The sequence below is a fragment of the Notechis scutatus genome, chromosome Z (genome assembly GCF_049901735.1).
Source record: "Notechis scutatus isolate UNSWTSFEM ecotype Mainland chromosome Z, rNotScu1.2, whole genome shotgun sequence".
Classification (NCBI taxonomy): Eukaryota; Metazoa; Chordata; class Lepidosauria; order Squamata; family Elapidae; genus Notechis; species Notechis scutatus.
In genome coordinates, this window is record NC_142025.1 from 72,125,851 (window position 1) to 72,151,810 (window position 25,960).

A 25,960-nucleotide genomic window follows, 5' to 3' on the forward strand; every position below is an offset into this window, starting at 1 on the left:
GCTTCTCAGAGTGATGTGAGCTTGCAGCTGCTTCTTCCTTTTAACTGCTAGTGGGGGTGTGACTTGATTGGGTGGGGCTTGGCTGTGTTCTGATTGGGTGGGGGTGTGTTCTCATTGGTAGGGGTTTGGCTGTGTTCTGATTGGTTGGGGGTTGGCCGTGTTCTGATTGGCTGGAGGCGTGTTCTGTTCAGATGGGGCTTGGTTGTGCTCAGGTTAGTCTTAGTTGCTGGGGGATTTGAGCTGGTGAGCTGTGATCCTGCTGTTCGGCTTCGAGTTCGTGGTCGTGCCACATCTTCATGGTGGGGGTCAATTCGCTTCATGTATGGCTCGGAGGGGTTTGAAGTGGGTAGTGATGCAGCTGCAGTGCGGCTTCTGGTCCGTGGTCGTGTCTCATCTTCTGTGTGGGTGTGAGTCTGCTTTTTACGTGGAAGTGTGGTGGTGGCATCTTGTGTGGCTCTCATGGGTGTGGGTCTGGTGTCATTCTTCATGTTAGGTACTGATCTGTTCATGAGGGCGGGTTTCCAAATGGCTGGTAGGCGGGAGGTGTCATCTCATTTATTCATGCTGTGTGGGCGTTTTTCTATCTCTATGGCTTCTCTGATTATTCTGTTGTTGAAGTGTTCGGTTTTGGCGATAGTTCTGGTATTTTTAAAGTCAATCTCATGTCCTGTGGCTTTGAGGTGTTGAACCAGGAAGAGGTCGGCTCTTCTTTTTTGATTGAGTTCTTATGTTCTTCAATGCGTGCACTTATTCTTCTGTTAGTTTGTCCAATGTATGTGGTGGGGCAGGCAGTGCAAGGGATTTCGTATATTCCTTGGTTTTCTAACTCGATTTTGTCCTTAGGGTTTCTTAGGATGGTGGATATCTTTCTGTTTGTGCAGAATGCTGTCTTAATGTTGTGTTTTTGGAGGATCTTGCTGATTTTGTCTGTAGTGCCTTTTATATATGGGAGGAGGGCTTTGCCGTTCTCTTGTTCTCTGTCTTGGATTTTGGTTGGGGTTTCTTTTTGGATTAGGTGGGTAATCTTCTTTCTTTGGAATCCATTGGCTGTTAGTACGTTGGTGAGAGTGTGTAGTTCGGTCTCTAGGTGTTGTTCGTCGGTTAAGCATTTTGTTCTGGAGATGAGTGTCTCGCTACGGAATTGATCTGTGCTGGGTGGTGGTGTGAGAGTGCGTGTAGATAGCGGTTTGTATGTGTTTTCTTCTGGTAGATGGTGTGTCCTAGGGAGCCATTGGGTTTTTTGTATACCAAGACATCTAGGAAGGAAGTTGATTGTTAGCTTCTGTTTCCATGGTGAATTGTATTTTGGGGTGTAGGCTGTTGAGGTGTGTGAGGAAGTTGTTCAGTTTTTCTTTCCCGTGTGGCCAGATTATGAAGGTGTCATCTACGTATCTGAGCCAGAGTTTGGGTTTGTGATCATATTTTTCTAGAGCTTGTGTTTCAAAGTGTTGAGACTTCATCGAAACGTTGCCTAGATACTTCCAATCATACGCGGAGAAAACCCAAATAACCAAAGATATATATATATATATATATATATATATATATATATATATATATATATATATATATATATATATATATATACACACATACATACATACATACAAACACATACATACATACATACAAACACATACATACATACACACACACACACACACACATCACACACACACATACATACACATTAGTAAACAAAATCATTCTAGTACTGGTATGAACCTTGTAAATCTTTCATGTTTCTTTTCAATATCTATCAATCTTTGAGAACAATTGAAATGTTTCCCTCCCTTCTTCATTATTACTTAACTGTTAATAAGCATACCACTGGATAGTTATACAGTTTTATCTTATAAATTATTTACTATTAATAAGCAAAATAATTATTCAAATTCATTCTAATAACTGGTATAAATTTCCTTATAAATCTTTCACATTTCTTTTCAACATTTTATCAATCTTTAGAAACAATTGTAATGTTTCCCTCTCTTCTTTATTATTGCATTAATTATAAATAAACATATCATTACATAACAATACAGTTTTATCTCATAGATTATTTACTTATTTCATTTCTAACTCATTACAGTATTCTACTGTCACAACACTATCTTTTGTACCTTTGCAGAATCCTGACTTTTAACTTAATTTAACCATTGTCTCTGTGTTTTCTAGCTGAACAAATACCTTTAATCCTAGTAATGTTTCCCCCTTTTCTTTATTTCCTGTTTTTGTCCCTCATAAGTTCTTTCCCTTTCTATCTTTCCCCCTTTTTCTCATCCCTTTTTAATACCCTTCTCTCTCTAATTTTCCCTTCTGTAGTTTTCTTTTCTGCTTCTCCTTGCTGTTATACTTCTTTTTCAGACTATTTTTCTTTTTGGCTGTTCCTTTGATCTCAAACTTTTAACTCCTTTCCCCCTTTTCCCCCTTATTACCACACTTTGCATTATTTGATCATTGAAAATGGCTTCTTCTTTGTCCCGCCCTTCTTCTTGCTCTTGAAGCTTTTCCTTTTGCTTTTCATAGTTCAGGATCTCCATTTCAAAAAATTCAAAAGGATCTTCCTCCCCTTTCTGCATCTTCTTTCTGTTTTTTAAGACTCATCTTCAATTCCTCTGGGAGTGATGGCATTTTAAACACTTTTGAACAACCGCCCGATTGACTTTAAGTAAAAACAGAAAAAGAAAGAAAAAACCAATGCCAAAAACATTTTTTTAAATCACCAAAGGATCCCAGACTTGTTTCTTTCCTTTACTTTTCCTTTCTGTGGGTTACTGTATCTTTTAATAAGATTTGAGTTACAATGTATCCTTGGGAGTCTTTTCAAAGTTTCACTGTTAATCCTCTTTATTTTTCCAGGCGGCACTCCATTTTTCCATTATTCCAAGTCCCAGCCTTTTGCCTCCACTCTTCTCCTTTTTAGGGCTTTAAAATGACCAAGAAAAAATCTTTATTCTCCTTTTGACACTTAGATTTCATCTTAAGGTTGCCTATTAGTGTCAAAATAGATTAATATAAATTTTTTTCCATACCATTTGTAATTGTCAATATAAAGGTAAAAAAAAGGGTTTTTAACCTCCTTTTCTCTCTCCTTCGCCGCTTAAAGATCTTCTTTCAGAAGTATCCCTCTAGTACTTTTAGATTCAGGGTACTTTGCTTAGATGTTCTCTGTTGTTCAGCCCGGTCTGTCCTGCTTTCCTCTTTTTCTTCCTTCTGCACAATCTTATCCAGTCAGGTTCTTCTTTGAGGTGGCCATTTCTGACCACCACTGCAACCGCCTTCGGGGGAGTTTAGACCAGCCAAGGAGGAGAGATGCGGCTCCACTCCACTCGGCTAGCAATCTCCCCCCTCTTCATCACCTCTACGGGGTGGCTTCAGCCCTGAATCCAAAGGATCGGGGTGCTCCAGTGGCAAACACAAATCAAAATTATTTTTATTGTTTCCTTAGATTTTGTAAGCTGTGGCTATATATTCCTCCAGGAGAGCAATGCTGAACTAAGATGTCTTGGAATGAGCAGAGATTATGACCACAGCAAACACTGAACAACCAGAAGGTGGACCCAGGGAAGTTCCCTGGATAAAGAAAGTACGGGAGATTGCCCATTTGTGCTCTTGATGGCTACTCCTACAAACAGTTCTTTCACATGGTTTGAGTGCTGGGAGACAAAAGGAATTATAGCATGGCAGAGCCTTTTAAATGACATTAAGCTCACTTTCTAATCACTTTTGGAAATTATCTGAATAACTATTTAAGGATTTTAGAGATTTTCAAAATGACAAATTGAAAAGACAATAAAACAAGTTAGAACAAAATTTGTAGCACCATGATTTGATAAAGTATGTATGCTGCTATGCATACATTTAAAACAAAAATAATACAAAAAGGTAACCTATAAATGAAGCTTTGTGCTTTGATGTAGTCAATGGACTAGCTGTAATTTCAAGCATATCATAAACATTCATAAGTCCTATCTACCCATTGGTTTACACATCAACAACTGAAAGATTTAAATTATATAAAAAGAGTTATGGGTATGATTTCGTTAACATTGAATTGGAAATCTTACTGTGTGATAGTGATGAACATATGATTGCTATGATTTATAAAATGTTACTGAAATTAAATTTGAAAAGTGAACATGTAAAACATTGTATGATTCAGTGGGCAAGGAATTTTGGATATAATGTGATGTTTGAACAATGGAAAAATATGTGGACAAAAGATTTAAAATTTACAGTAAACTATAATTTAAAAGAACATTTCTATAAGATGATGTATTATTGGTATTTAACAGCTAATAAGTTATCTAGAATGTATAAAGGTATTTCAAATAAATGTTGGAAGTGTCATTTATGGTAGACATGTGATAAAGCAAAGAAATTTTGGAGTAAGAAGTGGTATTCAGCAGGTTCTGACCAGTTCAGGAAAACCGGTAGCGGAAATTTTGAGTAGTTCGGAGAACCAGCAGATACCACCTCTGACTAGAGATTTTACAGTATTCTTCCCCTGCTATGCCCACCAAGCCATGCCCACAGAACCGGTAGTAAAAAAATTTGAATCCCATCACTGGTAAGGTTCATATTTTAATACAGAAAATTCTTAAAGATGAAACAACAAACTTTTCTTTTGGATTTAATGGAAAAAGACTTGGAGAAAAAATTTGGAAGTTTGATCTTATGTATCAGCAGCAAGACTACTGTATGCACAAACATGGAAGGGCATTTCGATTCCCACCATGGATAAATGGCTACAGAAGCTGATGAGGCTGCAGAAATGACTAATTTGACCATTTTGATTAAAGAAAAGAATATAAGTACTTTTGTTGCCACATGTGTTGTTTGATATTAATGCTTTATTTTACTGAAACAGGAGAAGGAAGTCAACACTTTTTTTTTCTTTCTCCCGTCTGCCCTCACTTCTATTTCCCCTTCTCCTCCCCCCCCCACTGTGTCTTCTTATTTGCTTTTGTATTTTATATTTTATTGTATAATATAATAACATGTTTAAACAGCATAAATCCCATCCACCCAAAAGCTTTAATAGTTTATTGACAATATTAGTATCTTTTTTTTTCAGACTAAAGTTTTGCAAAGAACTAATAATCTTCATTTGAATTTCCAAAATGTATTTATTTATTGGTTCAGCTTTGAAAGTATCAGCAGACTAAATTGTCCAAAATTCAGAATGAAGTGTTTTTGTGCCACCTTGTGGGCTATTTGTAAATATTTTTAATTGTCTAGAAAGAATTATTACAGCTAGTCAGAATCCTAGTAAAATTCATATACAAAAAATCTTTTTTTTTCAATAAATTTTTTATTTTTATATTTTAAAAAACATCTCTTTTGGTTGTTCCAGGTTTTTACATTTCAATACAAACATGACTATAGTTACATATTCATCTTTTGTATTCCATTTTATATCATATTATTACTTATTCCATTTTCCTTTAAATATTCTCAAATATTCTTATAACAAGAATAAAAGGTATTAGTTTATTTAAAAGACACAGAGATAATGGTTAATAAGATAAACTAAAAGAGAGGATTCTGCAAGGGTACAAGAGATGGTGTAGTTATATCAGAGATAATAAGGTAAAAAATAGAAAATATAGGTGATCAAAGTGAAACATGAAACTGGTATTGTTAAGGAATGGAATATTTACTAATATTTAAATTAAATAAAGAGATAAATGGAATAAAAGTGAAAGAAGAGAAAATAAGAAGAAAATAGCAATTAAGGGTATTTTATTGAAATAAATTATGAGGATTATTGTAGAAGACTATATTAATTATGTTTAATGATCTACATAATATAATTGAAATGAATTGTGAAAGATCTGTAATGAAATCAATATCAGTTTTTAGGAGGAATCTGAATAGATTAACTATGTTATCTATTGTTTGTATTTTTTCCCCTTCTTTTTGAAATCTAAAGTGTATTGGGGGAATTTAAAGAGAAAGTACCAAGTGGAATCTGTTTGAAAAGAGATATATGATGTAAAATAGTTATTAGAAGTTGAATGTTATAATTGATTAAGGGGATACGGTATAAATCAAATGTTTAATGGAATTTGAAAGGGTAATAATTATAAGATATAAAGGTGACATACTCTATTGGGTAATTGTAGAGGAAACCTTGCTTTTTTTTCTTTCTCTTTCCGGGATGATGATGGAAAAAAAGAATATACAATGAAATGGTAAACAGGACAGATAAAAGTATAAGTATAATTACTATGAAGATATGGAAATTTGGAAAAGGATATGTAATAAAATTAGAAATGAATGAGAAGTTGTAAAATAAAGCAGAGGAAAGTAAATGAAGAAAAAATTAATGAAATCTATATAGTAGTGATAAGATATGAAATTGAATATAGAAAGATGAGTATATAATTAAGATTATATCTGTATGGAGATGTGATGACCTGGAAACGTTGTTCTCTAAAAAAGATGTTTTATTTTTTAATTTTTTTTTTTCAAAACCCAAATAAAATTTTTACAAAAAAAGAAAAATACAACTTTTGTATTTCTCTGCTTGAACATTTCAGTTAGGTGAATTGAACATATTTGATTGGTTGTGGCTGATATCTCATATCCACTGATGAATAACATCAGCATGTTCTTCAGTGTTAAAGGAACTCAACTGGTTTCCAAATTATTTCCAATCATAATTCAGATTTTCTATATATATCAAGCCTGTCTTTGGTCTCGGTACCTGAAGGATTGCTTTTTCTCTGTCCTTCCAACTGAGATAATAATTTACAGGTCTTTTTGATACATGCTGTGTTTTTACAATTTAGTTACTAGTTTCTAAAGAAACCAATATTACAGTGATGTGTACAGTTATTTTTCATACTTCGGCTATTCTGCATTTCCTACTATAGAAATACTGTAGATTTCTTAATTCTCTCATTATGATAGATACTGAATATTATTTTTTAAAATTATTCTTATTGAACAATTTTACCACTGGATCCTCCAGAACAATTTTGTATCACTGTAATTAACAATTTTGTAATACTGCGTAATAACACACCTCAAAGCAATCAATGTACATTGTAGTTTGATAGGGACTTAAATTTGGGTCCTCTTGTTCTAAACCAAATTTTCATTACTACGCATATTGTGTATCTTTGCAATTGGATAAATCAATTATTTTCCTTTTCAAGCTACTTTTTTTTTTGGGGGAGTTCTTTATTAATGGAAGTGGTTGATGAATGAATAACCAATTGTTCATAAGAACCATCAGCCTTCAGTTTGATAGCATTGTATATAGAGAATATGGAAGAATATGAATAAGATTAATCCACCTAAAACTATACATTTCTTTGTACAGAAGCAGAAGACAGGATTATGCCAGAAAGATTACAATATGTAAATTGTAACTATGGGCAAATGTTAGCTGTATTAGAAGAATGAATATTCTATTTAAAGCAAACAAGTCAAAGTAATTTGGCCTGTTAGATAAGAATGACTTACATTTGACCATGATCATATACACATCAATTGTACATATGGGGGGCTGAGGCAATCGCTCTCCTTTCTCCAAGACAGAGGAAATATCACTGGCTGGAATACCATCATATGGTTTAGATCCAAATGTCATTAATTCCCAAACAGTGACACCTGAAATGTAGAAAGTTGAAAGGCTCATCCAGTAAACTAGAAAGCCAAATACTAATAGCATGTAATAACTTTATTATTTGCTCAAGGAACAAGTTTCAGTGAATTGAAGACATTATTAATGATTTCAAGCACTAAGGGCTCATTACTATTTGTTTTCCAATCAACATGGAGGAAAAGTCTTTTTACAAATAATGAAATTATTTTCTAATGTTACATTTCACAAAAGTAAAACTGCTTTCAACACTATTCAAATTCTTTAAAGCATCACTTTATATCTGTACCCAATACATTCTTCTTTTGGGGGTAAATTTAGGTAGAAAAATCATAGACAAAAATACTTTTTATTTTTTATTTTATTTATTTATTTGATTTGTCAATCGCTTATAAGATAATAGGAATAAGTATAAACATGAGTAAGAATACAGGAAATAGGTACGAATAAATGGGGACAATAGGATAGGGATGGTAGGCACGATTGTGCACTTATGCATGGCCCTTACAGACCTCTTAGGAATGGGGTGAGGTCAATAGTGGATAGTTTAAGGTTAAAGGAATGGGGGTTAGAGGATGTAACAACAGAGTCAGGTAGTGCATTCCAGGCATTGACCACTCTATTGCTGAAGTCGTACTTTCTGCAATCAAGTTTGTCTTAAATTTTTGTCTTAAATTTTCTCAAAGATAGTCTTAACACAGTTTTTGAACTGTGGTAGGGTTTTGTTTTAATTTAATGAACCAATAACAGTTTGACAGTATTTTGAACTGGCACACGCAGTCAAATTTCTTTTTTTCTTTTTGTAATATATGGAATTTATAACATAGGCTGTGTATAAATTTGGAGATGATCACTAGCAGTATAATGGGCTGCAAGAAACAGTCCTGGATTTTCAATAATCAGAAACTTTGTGGGGGAAATATCCACATAAAAATTACTGAAAAGCTGATGGCATTTAGGGCTTGTTTCACTAAGAAATTCAGCTTCAGACTGTTAAGCCTGTATTTTCAGTAGTATTTATTTATCTGATCATTGAACTTGCCATCCAAGTTTCAAATGATAGGTCTGAAATCACTTACTGAGCAGTACAATTTGGATTGTGAGTTAAACCTGGATCCCAGTCCAACATTTTAATTACTACATACATGACTTTCAATCAAAGATGCACTCCCTGCCACAATATTTCTTTTGAAGAAACACAGATATGTCGGTAGATCCATAGTTTCATCTTACTATTTTATACTATTTATGCTTTTGCTTAGAGAGGTACATAACAAAACCATGATTGTTGATTAACTGTTGAACTTTCTTCCTTTCCTGGCATAATTTAGAATCCCAATGGCTTATTCTGTTTGCATGTTATTTACTGCCTACTCCAAATTGTTTGGACAAACACAGTGAAACTTTGTTCTTCTTCAGATAGTATATCTATGCATGGGGAATATTTAAAAACACATAACTGAATGCTTCTTTATGCAAAAAAAAAAAAAAAAGCCAAATCCAAACCATTATCTCCTTCCACACATACTGAACAAAAGATGTTTGACAGAATGATCCAAAATTTGCTTCCATTAAAAACCATCTGTTATATTAATGTTGTGCTCTCTGTCTCTACAAGAAGAAATATTATAAAGCAAGGCTTGCAAATCAGCTCAGTGACCAATTTAGAATCAGCCCACCACATTTTTACACATACCAAAACTCCAAACATCACTCTGGTGGGTATAAATGCGATGCAAAATTGACTCCAAAGCCATCCATTTAATTGGAACCTAGAAAGAGGTTGGAACCATTGTAAGCAGATTAGAACAATAAAGTTCATTATTTTTTAAAATATGACAGTATGTGGTAATGCTTGCAACTGGTTATAGTATACATAAGTATCATACTTATATAACTTAGAACTACTGCTCAAAATATGAAAAGTTGAAAGAAGCATTGCCAGAAAAAAATGCTCATATGTATTTTTACTAAATATAGGGGATGGAATGTGCTTTTTATGTTGTGAATTTTTAATGCTGTAAGCCACCTGCTGTCACCTATGTGTGAGTTGAGTGACAGCCATGAATTATTTATAAATAAATAGTTCTACAATTGAGAATTGTAAAACTGTTTTGATAGAGATGGTCACAGATGATGGCATATTTCTCAATTTAAAATTCCAGCATGGTTTTTGTCTTATCCTCAGGAAGAAGTAATGTCTTTCTCAGCATTCAACATGCAACTTGCCATACTCATGTTACATCTCTATTCAGTATGGTTCAATGACTTCTAGTGTGCTTCTGGGTGCAATTTTGGAGGTACTGGTTGTCACCTATAAAGCTGTTCATGGCATAGCAATTTGTGGGATGGCCACCTCTTCTTACTAGATCAAAAAGTCAGTAAAAAAATATTGTGGGACTCAGGAAGCAAGGTTTTTCTGTTTGCTGTGCCTGCCTTCTGGAACATGACTTTCCCCTGGAGAGTAGATTGGCATAAATCTTATTGACTTTTGGAAGACCCTCAAGATATGGATATGTTCATAGGCTTGGGGTTCCTAGGCTTGTTAGGGTCCATGTCATTTAATTGGTTTGGCTCCTTGGCTATTATCTATAATATTTATTTATTTGAATCCTGCCTTTATGTTGTAAGTCATTTTTTATTTGTTGAAAGCTGCCTAGAATCAGTCTCTTTGAAATGACAGGTTATGTAAACCAACCAGCAAACAAAACAAACAAGCAAACAAACAAATAAAATATAAAGTCTATATTTCTAAGCTTGACCTATTATGGATAGTTTTACACACACACACACACACACACACACACACACACTCCAGAGTCACTGAAAACTGAACTTCAGTATCTGAAAACTCAACATTGTATTAAAAAAACCAGAAGGGAGAAATAAGTTGATGCTCTTACTTTGCCTCCTTCAGCATGATACTCCTTCTCTTCTGCACCAAGTAATTTGGCCAAACCAAAGTCTGTGATCTTTACATGCTGGGGAGTCTTAACAAGGACATTTCTAGCAGCCAAATCACGGTGTACCAAACGACGTTCCTCTAAGTAATTCATTCCCTAAATGGGTTAACAGTTAAAGCATGTTACTGTACCACATAACATCTATAGCCACATTACAGAAAATATTAAGAAAATGAATTTTGTACTTACAGAATATTGAGGCAGTCACAATAAAGCAGTTGCTTTTTCAGAAGTATTGAAAAATGAGTGCATGTGCAGAGCAAGAATATTTTAATATATATTAATTAAAAACACATTCCTGGTACTCCTGGTTGTGGTTAAGCAATCTCCTGGGTTGGGCATGGAGCAAAAGATCTGCTTGTCAAATTCAGTTTCCCACAGTGTAGAGAAGAAATAACTCTAGCAAGCTACAGGAATGTATTTGAGTTCAGATACATTTCTGCAGCTTGCCAAAGCAAATACTTGAGAGTTTGAGCTCCATTTCTGCACCCTGCTGGAGGAGCTCAGTTTCCTTCCATTCATAGAAAAGGACTGTTCCAACACACTACAGGAGTGGAGCAGGGATATTCCAGATGTCTGATTCTGCTAGAGTATTTCAGCTTCCTTCTGCATGTGTAAGAGAAATGATCCGGTGAGTTTCAGAAACAGAACTCGGATCTTTGGGATCTGAATTCCATTTCTTCATTTAACCAAAGGGAATTCAGCTCCCTTTGGAGGACGCTCCTACCTCTTGGTAGGAGACAAGAGGGCATCTTCTCAGCAGGAAGCAACAGCTTGCAATCTTCCCTGCTGATTTTTTCATTGACTGGAAGAGAAGATTGCAAGTCATGATCAAATGATTGCAGGGCTTTTCGCAACTGGTCATAAGTGTGAACAGATTGCAAATACCCAGATTGTGATCATTTAACTGCAAAGGGTGAAAGTGTGACATTTTACAATGACTGGAAGTGCTACATGGGCCACAAAACACCCTCTCTAAATCTGTTGTAACTTTCAATGGACATTAAATAATTGGTTTTTAGTTGAGGACTACCTGCATTTTAAAACACATCCAAAATTGTAAGGGAACTTTTATTTTAGCATGTGGAAACTGAAAACCAAGAACTACTTGTAGGCATCAGCTAGATCAGAGTGACAAACCTAAATTTAGGTCAATGTTCTAGACATTTTTGGAAACTAGATGGAGTTTGTTGTTAATATACCTTTGCAATCTGCACACACCAGTTGAGAAGGTACTGGGATCCAATGTTATCTTTGTGTTCTCTAACATAGTCAAGAAGGCAGCCATAGGGCATAAGCTGGGTGATGAGTTGGACAGTTGATGTGAGGCAAATTCCCAGCAAACGGCACACATGGGGGTTATCAACACTTGCCATCACGTATGCTTCCTAATCAAGAGAAAGAGAAATTACCTACTCTATAAGAAATTACAATATTAGGACATAGCATCTTGTCTCAGAAGGTAAGATCTGCCCTCTCTCTTTCAGATTTCAGGAAAAACCTTAAGACCTGTGCTGTCTGGCATGGGGTTCTAAAGGAGAAGCTGCTGGATGGAGGCACTAACAGAGAAGGCACCCTACCTCTCCTCTCAAAACCCTTATTTATAATAATTGAATGTTGGTTTTATCTTGATGCAAGCCATTCAGAGTCACCTAAACTATGAGATGGGCAGGAAATAAATTTGAGAAATAAAAATAAATAAATAAGTAGTTTATAAGTTACTACAATTAATTAATCAACAGAATTAATCTGAATCATGCTAAATTATATGTGGAATGAGAATTAATCTGAAGGCTAGAATTGATACCTGTTATACTTCAACATAGGACAATTATATTTTAAATTTTTCTCTCATTTAAATGGTAATTGCATCAGGATAGAAGTCCCGTAGGAAGAAGTCAGTGTTTTTTTCTCTTCTTTAATATACATGATCTAAATAGGTACAGTATATCCACATATCCAAATGACAACTTTTAACTATGTATAATTGTAAACTGCAAATTACCATCTTTGGCTGAATACTGCAGTAAAAACAAGGTAGCTTAATTGTAGAAATGTTCAATAAAAATAAAACAAAAACCATTATCTGCTATAACAATTTAATCAGTTTATTTAAATAACAATATAATTTTTAATTAATCGTTCCAACACATATAATGATGCTTTTCTCTCCATTCACTGCAGTAATCTGCTAGGATTCCTGACAATTAATAAATAAATGTATACTACATAAAACATAAGAAAGTAATTTGCCACTAGATTTTCCAAATCTGTAAATTAGATTATAAAGATCTTAATAGGCATTGTACAAATAAAAAATGGAGAATGGGAAGGAAAACAGAAAATATATATGAAATCAACCGATATGGTCATAGACCAGAAAAGAGAAAACATATATTTTCACACTTACATTATGGCAATTGTCATTATTTAATGAAGATCATGTTAAGAGAAACCATAACAACAATTAGTCCCAATAAATAAAATTTCACATCTTCTCAAAAGTATCATAGCAAAGCTTTAAATTGGATGAAGAGGCCAACACCTAAACTAAGGATACGTCAGTTTTTTTTTTATTTCATCTGCTCTAGTTCTTTTTTCTCTGAAAGCTCAATCAAATAATATCTTAAATATAATATATGGAATCACTCATAATCATATAATTGTGCTTTTCTGTCATCAGTCTCACTTAGTCATCTAGAAAGACTCCTCCCTATTTGTTTTGCCAAGTGTATATTTTACTGAAGCTTAAATAGTTACAGAAGTAGTATAAACTGAATCTGAGATTTTCACAAATAACACTAGGAAAGTTCCCTCTTTCTCCCCTGACCATCCCCCAATTATCAAGAGCTTGTATATTGTTCAGGAAACAAGTGCTCAGTTCCTAGCTCTGCATATCATTAATGACCTTGGCTGGCTGGAGCTTCTCACATGGCTCAGTTGGGCTTCCATTCTACCCTTTCTTCACACTCCAATCCTCCCCACTCCCCCTCAATGTCTGGCGACCAGCTTATGAAGCATCTCACTATCCAAGCTTCACCTATTGTTTTTTAATAGACTATTTAAAAAATGGAATGTATTATATGCCTGGATCAAATATACTATATACTATAAATGTTTCTATAAAGATTTTTTAAATAGTTTTTTTTTAGTCTGCATGTTTTTATTCCACTGTAATAAATCTAGTATCATAAACATATCCTTCTTTGCTTCCTCTTTTACAGACCTGTATTTCATTAATTATTTTTAAATGTTTTTAACCTATTTCCATGAATTGACTGAAAATTCCAAATCTTTATAAACATTAACTTGAATTCTGCCAAACTAGAAATTTGGTCTACATGGGCTGTACTACCTATCAGCCATCAGAATGTGAAACTGTTTTAGTATGCCTATTAAATTTGATAATATAAAAAGTTTTCAACTCCTTTAAGAAAGAATGCTGAAGCCATTGTGCCAGCATGCACTTTTAAAATACTTTGAAAAAATAGACTGAAGTTTTTGTTATTATAGTTTGGAATCTCTAACTTTGCATAACTTTGCTCGTTCTGAAAAGGGACAGCATGCTGCCTACGTATGTGTTACGTTCATAATAGTAACATTTTATAATTATGAAGATAAGATAAAGGAAGGAGAACATTTCTTACGCACTACAAAGTAATTACTTGAAACAAATTAATCTTTTTTAAGCCCACCTAAATGTGCCTTTACTTTGTTTTTGTAAATTTCAATTCATCTACATAAAATTTGTCAAAAATTTACAGAGTGAAACATTAAATACTATTTGAAGTTATAACAAACCATCCCAAAAGTTATGACCTATTCAAAGTTAAAATAGCTGCAAGGGGTCACTTTGGGGCACTTAACAATTGGCACATTTTTATGGCCATTTGCAGCATCCCAGGGTCTTATGAGCACAACTGCAATATTTTTGTTGTTTTTTAGTGTTTACTCCTGGTTTCCAAAATTAATTCAATTAATGACTACCCTATTTGCAAATGGCTGATGCAAAAAATGTCAAAAAAATAGTTTTCATCATGTCATGCCTCGATTTATGACTTAGGACTGTAATTCCAGCGTCAATTATGGGCATATGTCAAGGACTACCTAAAGTCATTTGAAGATGTCTAAACACAGTCTCTCTGCCATTGATCCCATTGAGGATAAAAATCAGTTGCAAAAAATACTACAATGACAGAAATATTTTGCCTTCACCAACAATGCCTTAATGTTTATCTACATGCCATGAAGTCCCTACAGCCGATATTTTAAAACTTCAGAAAACAAAGAAAAAGAAAGCTTACATCAAGAATTTCTTTGTTAGCTTTGGGTGATGTAGCCTCTCTTAATTCCTTAATGGCTACAGGAATTTTAACTTTTTCTCCTTCTGGAATCCAGAGACCCTGTTAAAAAAATCAAAATGAGTAAACTTAAAATAAATTAAGACAATTAGGAAATAAAATAGATTATGAACAGACTTCAATACATCCATATAAATTACATGGTTTCTAGATAAATGGTATTTGATTATGACAGTAAATATAAAGATACCATATATTTTAAAATGTACAAATATTTGAGTGTGCAACAGCATGATTCTATGTACATTTACGTTGTCAATGGGAGTTAATTCCAAATAAGTTTATAAAGAACTGGTTTTTTACTTATATACAGACACAAATACACACATATTTAGAAAAGATTATAATTTACCTGATAGACAGTACCAAAAGCTCCAGAGCCAAGTACTTTTACTTTTTTTAATTCTGTTTCTTTTAAGATTCTTAGAAGTGCTTGGTTTGGTGCTTCCCCACTTGGTGTCAAAGGTTCAACAAGCTATTGAATAAAAAAGGGCATGGCTTAAGAAGAGACAATTTCTTTTTAACCATAATAGTGTACGAAGCAGGCTGGTTTTTGAAAAATGTAAAACAAATTATTCAAAATCTATTTGTGCTATATTATAAATCCATAACAAACTACTTGGCTGAGAAACAAAAGATCAGCTTCCTCATCAATAGAAATACCATCATGATCTTATTTATATTATAATAGTTCTAATTATATTAGGAACAAATATTTAGAAATATGTGGTTTCATCCCAGAGAGAAAGCTCATGATTCCTATTAAAACAAATATGGAATAACAGACAACTTAGAAAGTGTCTGAGATGCTAGTGCATTGTGAGTCCATACTAGTTAGTTCTCTTCTGAATCATTATCATCATCATTGATAATAATAATAATTTATTTATTTAATTTATATTGCTGCCTATTCGCCCATGGTGACTTGAGGCGGCTTACACAATGTAAAACATGTTTAAAACAAAAAATAACAATAACAATAAAAAACAATAAAAACTAATTAGTTATATTTACCTCTCTTTCTTGCAGCAGTCTGCGCAAAGTACGTTTTTTAGCAATCCGTCGTCTACGCACCAAAAGACCAATACCCAGGGCTATAACAACTAAGCAAAGAATGCTCCCAACAACTCCAGCTGCAATGGCTGAGAGTTTAGATCTACAAAACAGAAACAGTTATTATTGCTTCAATGTTATTGATAAAGCCAGTTCATTGTCATACGTGAGCATTTAGAGCAGGGGTGTCAAACTTGTGACCCACGGGCCAGATGCATCACATGCTGGTCCCACCCACACTCAGTTTAGCGAAGGGGGGGGAAAGTCCCAATACATCATGTGATGACACTGTGATGATGCAAGTTTGATACCACTGATTTAGAGCATTATTCTTAAAAGGAAAGGGAATAAAATATAATTTGATATGACAAAATATTCAGGCAGTGGGTTCCCCCAATGCAGTCTAAAGCAATGAAGTTGCAATGGACTGTGAGAAAACCCTTGAAGAACAGGAAGAAGGCTTGTAGCTTTGACAAAAGTCTGATAAGAGAAATCTGAGTCCAAAGCAGGAATAGGAGAAGAGAAAACACTTCAGAATTGACCCTCCTTAGCTCTCTGGAACATAATGGTACAGGAAAGAGGAAGCACTGTCAGCATGATTTTGTTGCTGTAACCATAAATAATGAAGGTAATATTAATATTATTGGTTTTAGTTTCCTGGTCTAGACTACTGAATGAAGAACATGTATGATTTGTGAAATTTAATGTCATTTCTGTAAAATTATGACTATCAAACTATAACTTGATATGCATCTTCATATTTGCCAAACATAAAAATAAAGTTATATCATCTGTATCTATCAACACAGCTACTAAGATAGGTAATTCTCTATAAATATACCAACACTTATATTTCCATGAAGGGAAACAAAAATATGCTCATCTCATATATTATTATGGAATTTTCTATAATTAGAAAATTAGTTATAATTATAAAATTAGACATTAGGAAAATTAATGTTGTACAAAACAAATATATGATTATGTGGTTAGAACCTAAGAAGCAACTCTAGCATAGTGGAAAGTTTATATCCATTAATTTATTTTTAAAATATGATCAGATTAATGATCTTTTTCCTATTGTCTAATATTTTCGTGCTATGATTTGAATACAGTGAACACATTACCTCTTCCTTATTGACCATTCATATTAAAATTTATGTAAACTGATATAAACTAATAGTGGATCTGGGTCTCTTTTCTAAAGCTACAACTAAAGAAACATACTTTGTTACAAGAATCCATTTTATTAAAAACTGCTTTGTTTTGCCACAATATTCTTGGCTTAATTGGACACAGCTATAAATGGGCATCTGATTTTACATTAGTTAACAACAATTACCCATTAGGACAGCCTTCGGGTCCAGGTCCTTTGCATCTACAAAAGCAAGGAAAATAAAAATGATTAGCAATAGAATTAAAAAGAGAGATATTTTAATTTAACATTTAACTTTTTGCCCTGTGCACATCAGTAATTATTTTGTAAGAACATGTGATTATTAATAAATAAAGTACTTTGGCAGTTATGAGGAATCTTGTACCACATGTTTTTATTCAAGGGAGGTTCTGCTTAAGCCAAAGCTCTGAATTTGGCTAACCTGTACCATCCTATCCCAAGTTGCTTTTTCAAGATGCAAATGGACAGATGAAGGCCAACTTGGGATAGCACATGTTCTGAGGACTTCCTTGATGTGTTTTATTTCTTTTTCTTTCCCATTTTTGCTGGTAGGCAGGCCTTCAGCTCAGTGATTAGGGTTCTGATAACTTTTATTTTGTGCTCCAGAGGGCGGGTCACACACAGATCAATATTTACATTTTGATTCTTTTGGTGAGAACCAAATGGGAGCACAAAATGAGAGCACAAAATGGGAGTTATCAGAACACTACAATACCAAGCTGAAGGCCTTCTTCAGCAAAGAAGTTTGATAAATGAATGAATAAATAAATAAATGAATTTATTGACTTGCTGTTACTATTTAATAAGAAACAATAATAGATATTCTGTCTTTTTTCTCTAACAACTTCACATTCAGGACCTAAGCAATTATTTAAATAATTCCGTAAGAAATGTTTAAAGTTCTATCTTTATTCTATCAATGGAAGTAGGTAGGTAAGACCAAGAAATTTTGTTTATTATCAATATTTATACAACTTTAAATTACAGTATATCCCCGGATGATTAAGAATAAACCAATTAAAACACCATCTTTTATGGTGATCATAGTGGTATACAACTCAAAATGATCTTAAGCATTATTTCACATTTCTCAATCAAATTAATTTTGTAAAAATGCTTTTTACAAACCACAAATGTAACTCTGAAACAAAGCTATGATGATGTGATTCTAAATGATTGTGTCAGATACACCATTGTGTCCCGCTGTTCTGTTGGAAAGGGAGGGAAAGGCTGGCTGGCTGCTGGCATTTTTTGCATGTTTTCTCTTTTGCTATAACTGCTTGGGAATTAGGATGGGGATTGTCTTTGGAGATGGAGCAGATTCCCTCCCAGCCGGTTCTAGCCTGGTTCCAAGGTCGTCTTGCCCTGAGAGTGACCTGTTATCTGCCTAGCACCACAGTGTTCTCAAAACATCCTTGCCGCATCACATTGGCTGCTTGGTAGACTGATTGAGGGTTGGGTTTGGGGAAACAGAAGAATTGCTTTGTGCTTTGCATGGGACCTTCAGATTCCATGTGACTTTAGTGTAACCACTTTCTATCAGTAAAAGTTCTTTCAATTCAACTCAATGGAATCAAGAGTTTTGCTTTCCTGAGGGACAAGCTGGGCCAGGTCCTTACATTACGTGAAATCTGAAGGTCCCACACAAAGCACAAAGCAATTCTTCAGTTTCCCTTGAGCTCTTCCTGCTCTGGCTGTCGCTCCCATCTCGGCCTCCACAGCTGCCTTGGGGGAGAGTTATCCTTTTGGTTCTTCCTTCCCAGTATTCTATCTTTCTGACACCTATGTACTACCTGGGTCTTGATCAGGCTCCCAGGCTCCTGATTTCCTCTCTCCATTTGAAGAGGTCCAGCAGGGGGGAAGCATCATCTTAATAAGCTCCCCCTCTGAAGTCACCTTCCCCTACAGATCTAAGCTTCCACCGCCACCTAAGCCAGTCATAAAAGAGATATTTTAGATTCCTGTAAACTTAGGGGGAACCTTCAATATTTAGTAGCTTGGAAGGATTTCGCTGAAGCCCAAATTGAATGGTTTGACTAGCACCATGTTAGGGATCCTAAATGTGTAAAGTGCTTTCATAATCAATATGCTGATAATATCCTAAATATTTTTTTTCTGTTTTAACCTTCTCTCCCTTTTTATTTTGTTTTGTTATACAGGACTAATGTGGCTGTTTAGGTGGACAGCATATCAGATATACCATTGTGTCCTGCCATTTTATTGGGGGTGGGGAAGGCTTGCTGGCATTTTTTGCATGGTTTCTCTTTTGCTGAAACCTCTTGGGAATTAGGGAGGGGGATTGTCTTTGGAGACAAAGCAGACCCTCCCAGCCAGTTACAGCCTGGTTGCAAGGCAGTCATGCCCTGTGAGTGACCTGTTACCTGCCTAGCACTTCAGCATTCTGAAAACATCATTGTGGCATCACATTGGTTGCCAGTGGACTGGTCAGGCGGGTTGGGTTTGGGGAAATGGAAGAATTGTTTGTGCTTTGTGTGGGATCTTCAGATTTCATCTGGCTTTACTGCAACCACTTTGTTGCAGTAAAAGTTGTTTTGATTCAACTCAATGGAGCCAAGAATTTTGCTTTCCTGAGGGACCAGTTTGGGACCATGCAAAAAATGCCAGCAAGCCTTCCCCACCCCCAATAGAATGGCAGGACACAATGGTATATCTGATATGCTGTCCACCTAAACAGCCACAGACTGGCTTGCTTATGCCCCAAAACAAGCAAAGTAATACTGTCTTTTAGTTCAAACTTTATTCCTGGGGATTGTGGACACATCTTTGTGTTTTGTTTTGTTTTGTTTTGGCAATAGTACCAAAGTAGTTTGCTGGTCCCCTTTCTGAAATGTTTTTTACTTTCCAGTCTAGACTACAGTCCTAGTCTATCTTCAAGCTTTCCCATTTCTGTGGCAAATCCCTATCAGTATACATATAATGATCAATGTTAAGTGTAACATTATCTCTCTCTGGCTTATTACTGGCAGCTGCAATGACAAAAAAGGAACAATTGTACTACCTAATACACTGCAGCATCATTATGACAAAGCAAACCATCAAAACTATTAACCAATGGTCATTTTATATTGGAAAATAATAGCTACACCATCATCTTGAAGAGTGATCAAATTATCCTAAGTAAAATATTCTATATATTGAATTATGAATTAATCTTTGTAAATTGAATTACTTTAATAATCTCTGCATTCCAAGTTTTCCATCAGTTTATTCAATCATATTTCATTAAGGATCACTCTTATAACTACAACTTTAGAACATGAACCTATTTTGTGTTATCTTATGTGATTACATTGCTTTTAAAATATGGCAATACATTTAATTACATCAAGATGTTTTACATTCATGATATCCTAACCACATGACTGTCACTTTTGAAGAAATAATTTCTATGTGTGTGGCATGTTTATACGTGTAGGGTCCAAATCTGTATAACATTCCTAGAGAATATTCCTAGCAGCACATTGTTCTGATAACCAGGATCCTTGTGATTATGTCTACTTAGATCATGTATGGTTAATGTTCACACACACACAAAAATCCTATATGACTAGTGTAATGTTTCAAGGAAGTCATGTTTGTTTTCACATAAGGATTTCTCAATAATAATACATTGTTGGGTATATGTTGGCAGGACTATTATTTACACTGACCAAGAATTCACTCAGTTTAAAACATACTTGATATCAAAGAGGATATAGCTTACCCTACTTTTCGGTGTATAAGATGAACTCTCCCCCAAGTGGGTAGAAATTTCTGTGCGTCTTACACAGTGAATGTTGCCAAAGTCCAGGCCACCCACAGCCCTCTACCCTTTGGCCTGTGTCTCCTAGCAATTTGCCTCCTTGCAGCAAGCCAGATCAACTTCAGGACAGCCTGATTTAGCACAAGCAGCTGATTGCCTCCTGACAATCAGCTCTTTCAGCCTGCAAGGATCGCTATTGCCTATTGCCACTTTTGTGAGCCCAATTTTTGACCTCCACATCCCATTTTCGGCCTCTGTGCACCCTGTTTTTGCCTTTCACATGCCTCATTTTTGGCTCGTTCTGATCCCTCCCACCTGGGGCACGTGGAGGCCAAAAACAGGGTGCGCAGAGGCCAAAAATGGGATGTAGAGGCCAAAAATGGGGTACACAGAGGTGGCAATAGATGATGGCAATCCCTGCAGCCTGAAACAGCTGATCGTCGGAAGGTAATCCAACCGACAATCAGCTGCTTGTGCTAAATCAAGCTGTGTTGAAGCTGATCAGACTGTTTGCTTCAAGGAGGCAAATTGCTGGGAGGCAGAGGCAGCATCTTATAGTCTGAAAAATATAGTATGTGATTTTATAACTGACCTATAACTTGCTGTTTTATTCTGGATGAAATGTGGTAATCAGTATATTATAAATGATAAATTCAGCACATGTGGCTATGATATATTTCATTTTATATACTTGTCTGCTCCTTCAAAATATCACAGTTCCATAAAACAGTATCTATGGAATGCTGTACAACTTTAATAAAACAAATCATGCAGAGTTCACTAAATCTGAACATATGCTTTTGTACCAATTTGTTATTCCACAATTGAAATCAGTGGCACCATTTACCATAAAACTTTAATTTAATGGACATTTATCCACTAAATGTGAATGAATAATTTGTCCCTTGTATTTGAAATCCACTAAGTCAAGGTTGATTAAACTGAGAGTTTACAGTAGCTTAAATGACATTTAAGGAAAAACTAGGATTTTTTCTTGTGGAATACTGTCATTACTGATACCAAATTAGAATTACCAGTATAAAATCAATAGGATTTAATCCCTGTAGACTGGCTGTGGGCTAGTTGAGGAACGAGCACCATCCATGGCGAAGGCTTCCCTTTGGGTGACCCTCCTCCTCTTCCTTTCCCCTTCCTTCTCTTGCAATCCCCTGGATGCCTGTGGTGGGCCTGGGAGAGCGCACACATGTGGAGAGACCCTCCTTATGTGAGTGGCTGCCCACCCCGCACATGCCTTTGCTACACTTTGGGAGACCCCAGACACTCGCTTGAGTTTCTCCCCGTGTGTGCACACCCTCCTGGCCCCACTACAGCCAGTCAGGGGGTCACCCAAAGGGAAGACTCTGCTGTGGCTGGTGCTCGTTCCTCAGTCAGCCAGGATTTCCCCCCCCAAAAAAAGAAATAAAAGGAGTAGTGAAGAGCCCCAAGGAGAGCTTGCTGGCTTGGCCCAGCCTCAGCTTTATGAGAGAGAGGGGGGGAGAGAGACACACACACACAGAGAGAGACAGAAGCAGACAGATACACAGAGAGAGAGAGACAGACATAGAGAGTGGGGGGAAACAGGATGATGGGTGAGCATCTTTGGTGAGGCTGTTCTGGCTTTCTCCGAGCCTGACCCCCGGGGTGGGTGGGTGAGGTTCGGTGGGGCCAGCCCCCTTTTCCTGCTGCCCTGAGCTTCTTAAAGCCATGGCTGGGCACTGCAGGCCCATTCCCCTTTCCGATGTCCCCTCCTCCTGGATCCCATTCTCATCCTGCCAGGCCTCGTGTTAGCGAGGCCAGCATCGGTCGCAGCCAGGTTGGGCCAGTGTCTCGGGGCGAGAGCAGGTTGTCCATCTCCCCAAGTGACAGAGGCAGACCCAGCACCAACAAGGGCCAGAAGAAGCTCCAGCAAGAGTGAGGCACCAGAGAATCAGCCCTGGCTGCTTCTCCATCTCCCATCGTCACCCTTATCTTCTCAGGCCAGGTGAGGGAGGGGAGGGTGAGGGTCAGGACCAGCCAGTGATGGGACAGGGAACTGAGCAGAGGGCGTAAAGAGCCACATACAGCTCCAGAGCCATGGGTTGCCAACACCAGTTATAGGCCTTTATAAAATGAAGAACTTAAATAGCTAAAGAGAATAATCACAATATCTTATGGACTTCTAAAAAGTATCAGTATAGCTATGAGAAGAAGGCTTAAATCAGAAGAGAATGGCAATATTGGGCAACATTACAATAATGCTTTTACTCATGTATTGATTAAATTTCCTCATTAAAGTTGATATTTGTTCTCTGGAATAAAACTAAAAATATTTTAAACCATAAAAATATAAAGAGATAAATTATAGGATCAGTTGTATTTATGTTTGATTGTGCATTGATTAAGTTAAGGTTCCATTTTGTTCATAAATTGAATTTTTTTACAAATTGTAATTTTATGTTATCCTTTCCATTAAGTTTCAATTTTAAAAAAAATCACTTACCCACGAACACAATTCGGATGGCATAACTGACATACTAAATTTTCATCTGGATATTTCCAGACTAAGGTATCATTTTCTCCCAAAATGCCAGCAGGACATGATTTAACACAATGTGGACCATCTTTTACATGAGCACACTTCAGGCAGTTGCCAGGACCCTGGAAAACAAGCACAGCATTTTTTGTGGATATGAAATACATTTGCGTGTACATTAATAAATAAGTGATCGGGCTTTGTCACATGTGTGAAACTTCAAGAATTGACAAAAAAATCTTGCAGGGTGACAATGATGGATTTTAAAATCTGAAATATCTGCAGGTCAGAAGATAAAATGTATATATCTTTTATTATTTCAGTATCATAATGATTTTTGAAAAACAATTATTTTCAAAAATTCTATTATTATTTTTATTTTTCTACACCTTATGCTAAATATTTTGTACTAGAGATTTTAAAGAAAATACTATACTTTATTTTGTACAAAAAACCAGGGCCATCTGCTTCATCTAATTACAATTATAAAGATAATTCAGGCTGATATTTTTCTAATGGGCTAATCAAGACATTTAAATATTTAATGTCTTCTCTCCCTTCCAAGAAAAATGAATCAAATCCAATTTGCTTGATACCCTTCCTGATTAGTTGCAATGAAAAATAGACACAAAGTGCTTAGATGAATTATTTGTAAATAAAACAGTGATTGCAGATCTCCAACTATGCCCTACTCTACCTTTTCAATTTCTCAAAAGAATATAAAGGAAAAAGAAGGAATTTATTCATGCTTAACATTTTGTAGCAGCATCTAAAAGTGATTAGAAATATATTAGGGAATGTTTTCATGATGCTAGAAATTACAAGTGAATAGTTATTATTAGCATTATAATACTGAGGGACATCTGAATACTGAGTACAATTTTCTACAATTTCAGTACTATAAATAAACATACAAAATATTTGATTTTGTGCCAATCTGAAGTTTACAATATAAGTTAATTTCCTCATAATCTTACCAATTTCCCAAAAACTTTTTGATTTGAGGTTAGAGGTTCATTCTCTAAGCTTGTGGTTTGGTTTCTGAATGTTTCATTACCAGACTATGTATCATCTTCAGTGGAATATAGGGAACATCAGTGTTGATGTTTTTCTGTTAATAAGGACTTTGTGTGGTCAGTAGGGGTTGTGATGAGAGAGTCACACCAAGTAAGGGTCTTGTGATGGGTAGATCACATCAGGTGAGGGTGATTGGGAGGTGAAATGCTGTTTGGGGGGTTGTGTGGATTGGCTGAAGGTTGGTGTTGTTGCTTGTTGGTTGTGTGGCTGATTTTAATTCTCAAGCGTTCATAGGCTGGTTGTAGGTCCATGTGTTGATGGAATTGCTTGTGGAGTGCTTGGCTTCAATAAACTCACAAACATGGCAGGTAATAGTGTGGCTGATGATTCTTGTATAGCTCCAATTGAATTGGTGCATTTGATGTCAGTGTGGATATCAAATAGGGATTTGGGAACACATCAATTGACTGTCAGCTGGTGTTTATGGTTTTCAATTGACATGTTTATCCCACATAGAATTGTTTGCAATTGTTAAAGTTGATTTTGTAAATTATATCGTTTCTTTCATCCTTGTGCAACTTGTCTTTGTTTCTGGATAATTACTGGTGGAGTATGGCTGTGGGTTTGTGGGCTATTGTTATTCCTAGAGGTTGGAAAATTCTGATCATCATTTCTGACACCCCTTTTGTGTATGGCAGGATGTTTTTGTGGGATGGTTGGCTCTGTGGTGTGTTGTAGTTTGGGGCTGTGTTTCAGAATACAAAATCCATAGTGTATGCTTTTGGGGGTTGTTTGTTTGCAGAGAAATTTGTGGAAGAAGTGTAGCTGTTCGCATATTGGCAATCATCTCACAGCGAAACTCCCAGTGGCGGGAAAGTCTGAGCTCTGCACGCCCATGTACATTTGCAATAATGGAAAATATCTGTAGCTTGTGTGTAGGATGAGGGTGAAGGTTTATTCCTTGAGTTTTTGGGTTGGTTTTTGAATGTTTCATTACCAGGCTAGGTAACATCTTCAGCAGATGTTACCTTTTTTACCATGTCCCTTTTAATTTTCCCCTCCAATGTTACCTGAGGAAAATATCTCTACTGGGAAAAATGCCCTTCCCCAGTAGGTGACACCCTTGCCTCATGGCAATCTGAGTTTATTCTTTTTCATTTCAGAATGCAGCTTGTGTGCAAATTCCATGCACTTTGCAGCAAGCATGATATTTGGCTGAAACCAAATGAGCAGAGACATCATTGGTTGTAAAACTCTTCAAAATATTTTTCAGCAGTTTTGTATGCATTGTCCAGAATAACTTCTCTGCTCCATTCTGCATTAACCAAATTTCCTTCTTTTTTCTGATCTCCCTGAAAAACATGTTATTTGAATTCAGCTAATAGTGACAACACTGAGACATATATGGGTGTTTTGTTTTTACTTCCCAATCAAATGTTCCATTGAGATTATACTGTGATTCCTGCATCTAATCAGTTGCAATCCTGCTTAGATTT

The 25,960-nt window shown here is 35.7% G+C and overlaps 1 protein-coding gene across 2 annotated transcripts in view; it reads right to left on the reverse strand.

Moving 5' to 3' along the window:
• The window catches only part of EGFR (epidermal growth factor receptor), a 179,934-nt gene that overhangs the window by 14,605 nt on the left and 139,369 nt on the right, over nucleotides 1-25,960 (reverse strand). For both annotated transcript variants that reach the window (XM_026682816.2, XM_026682814.2), the window contains exons 15-23: nucleotides 23,415-23,572; nucleotides 17,338-17,373; nucleotides 15,957-16,098; nucleotides 15,295-15,417; nucleotides 14,886-14,984; nucleotides 11,784-11,969; nucleotides 10,522-10,677; nucleotides 9,315-9,390; nucleotides 7,480-7,626 (exon numbers count right to left, since the gene is read on the reverse strand). In XM_026682816.2, coding sequence (XP_026538601.1) covers nucleotides 7,480-7,626; nucleotides 9,315-9,390; nucleotides 10,522-10,677; nucleotides 11,784-11,969; nucleotides 14,886-14,984; nucleotides 15,295-15,417; nucleotides 15,957-16,098; nucleotides 17,338-17,373; nucleotides 23,415-23,572 — 1,123 coding nt within the window. The remainder of the gene's footprint in view (nucleotides 1-7,479; nucleotides 7,627-9,314; nucleotides 9,391-10,521; nucleotides 10,678-11,783; nucleotides 11,970-14,885; nucleotides 14,985-15,294; nucleotides 15,418-15,956; nucleotides 16,099-17,337; nucleotides 17,374-23,414; nucleotides 23,573-25,960) is intronic.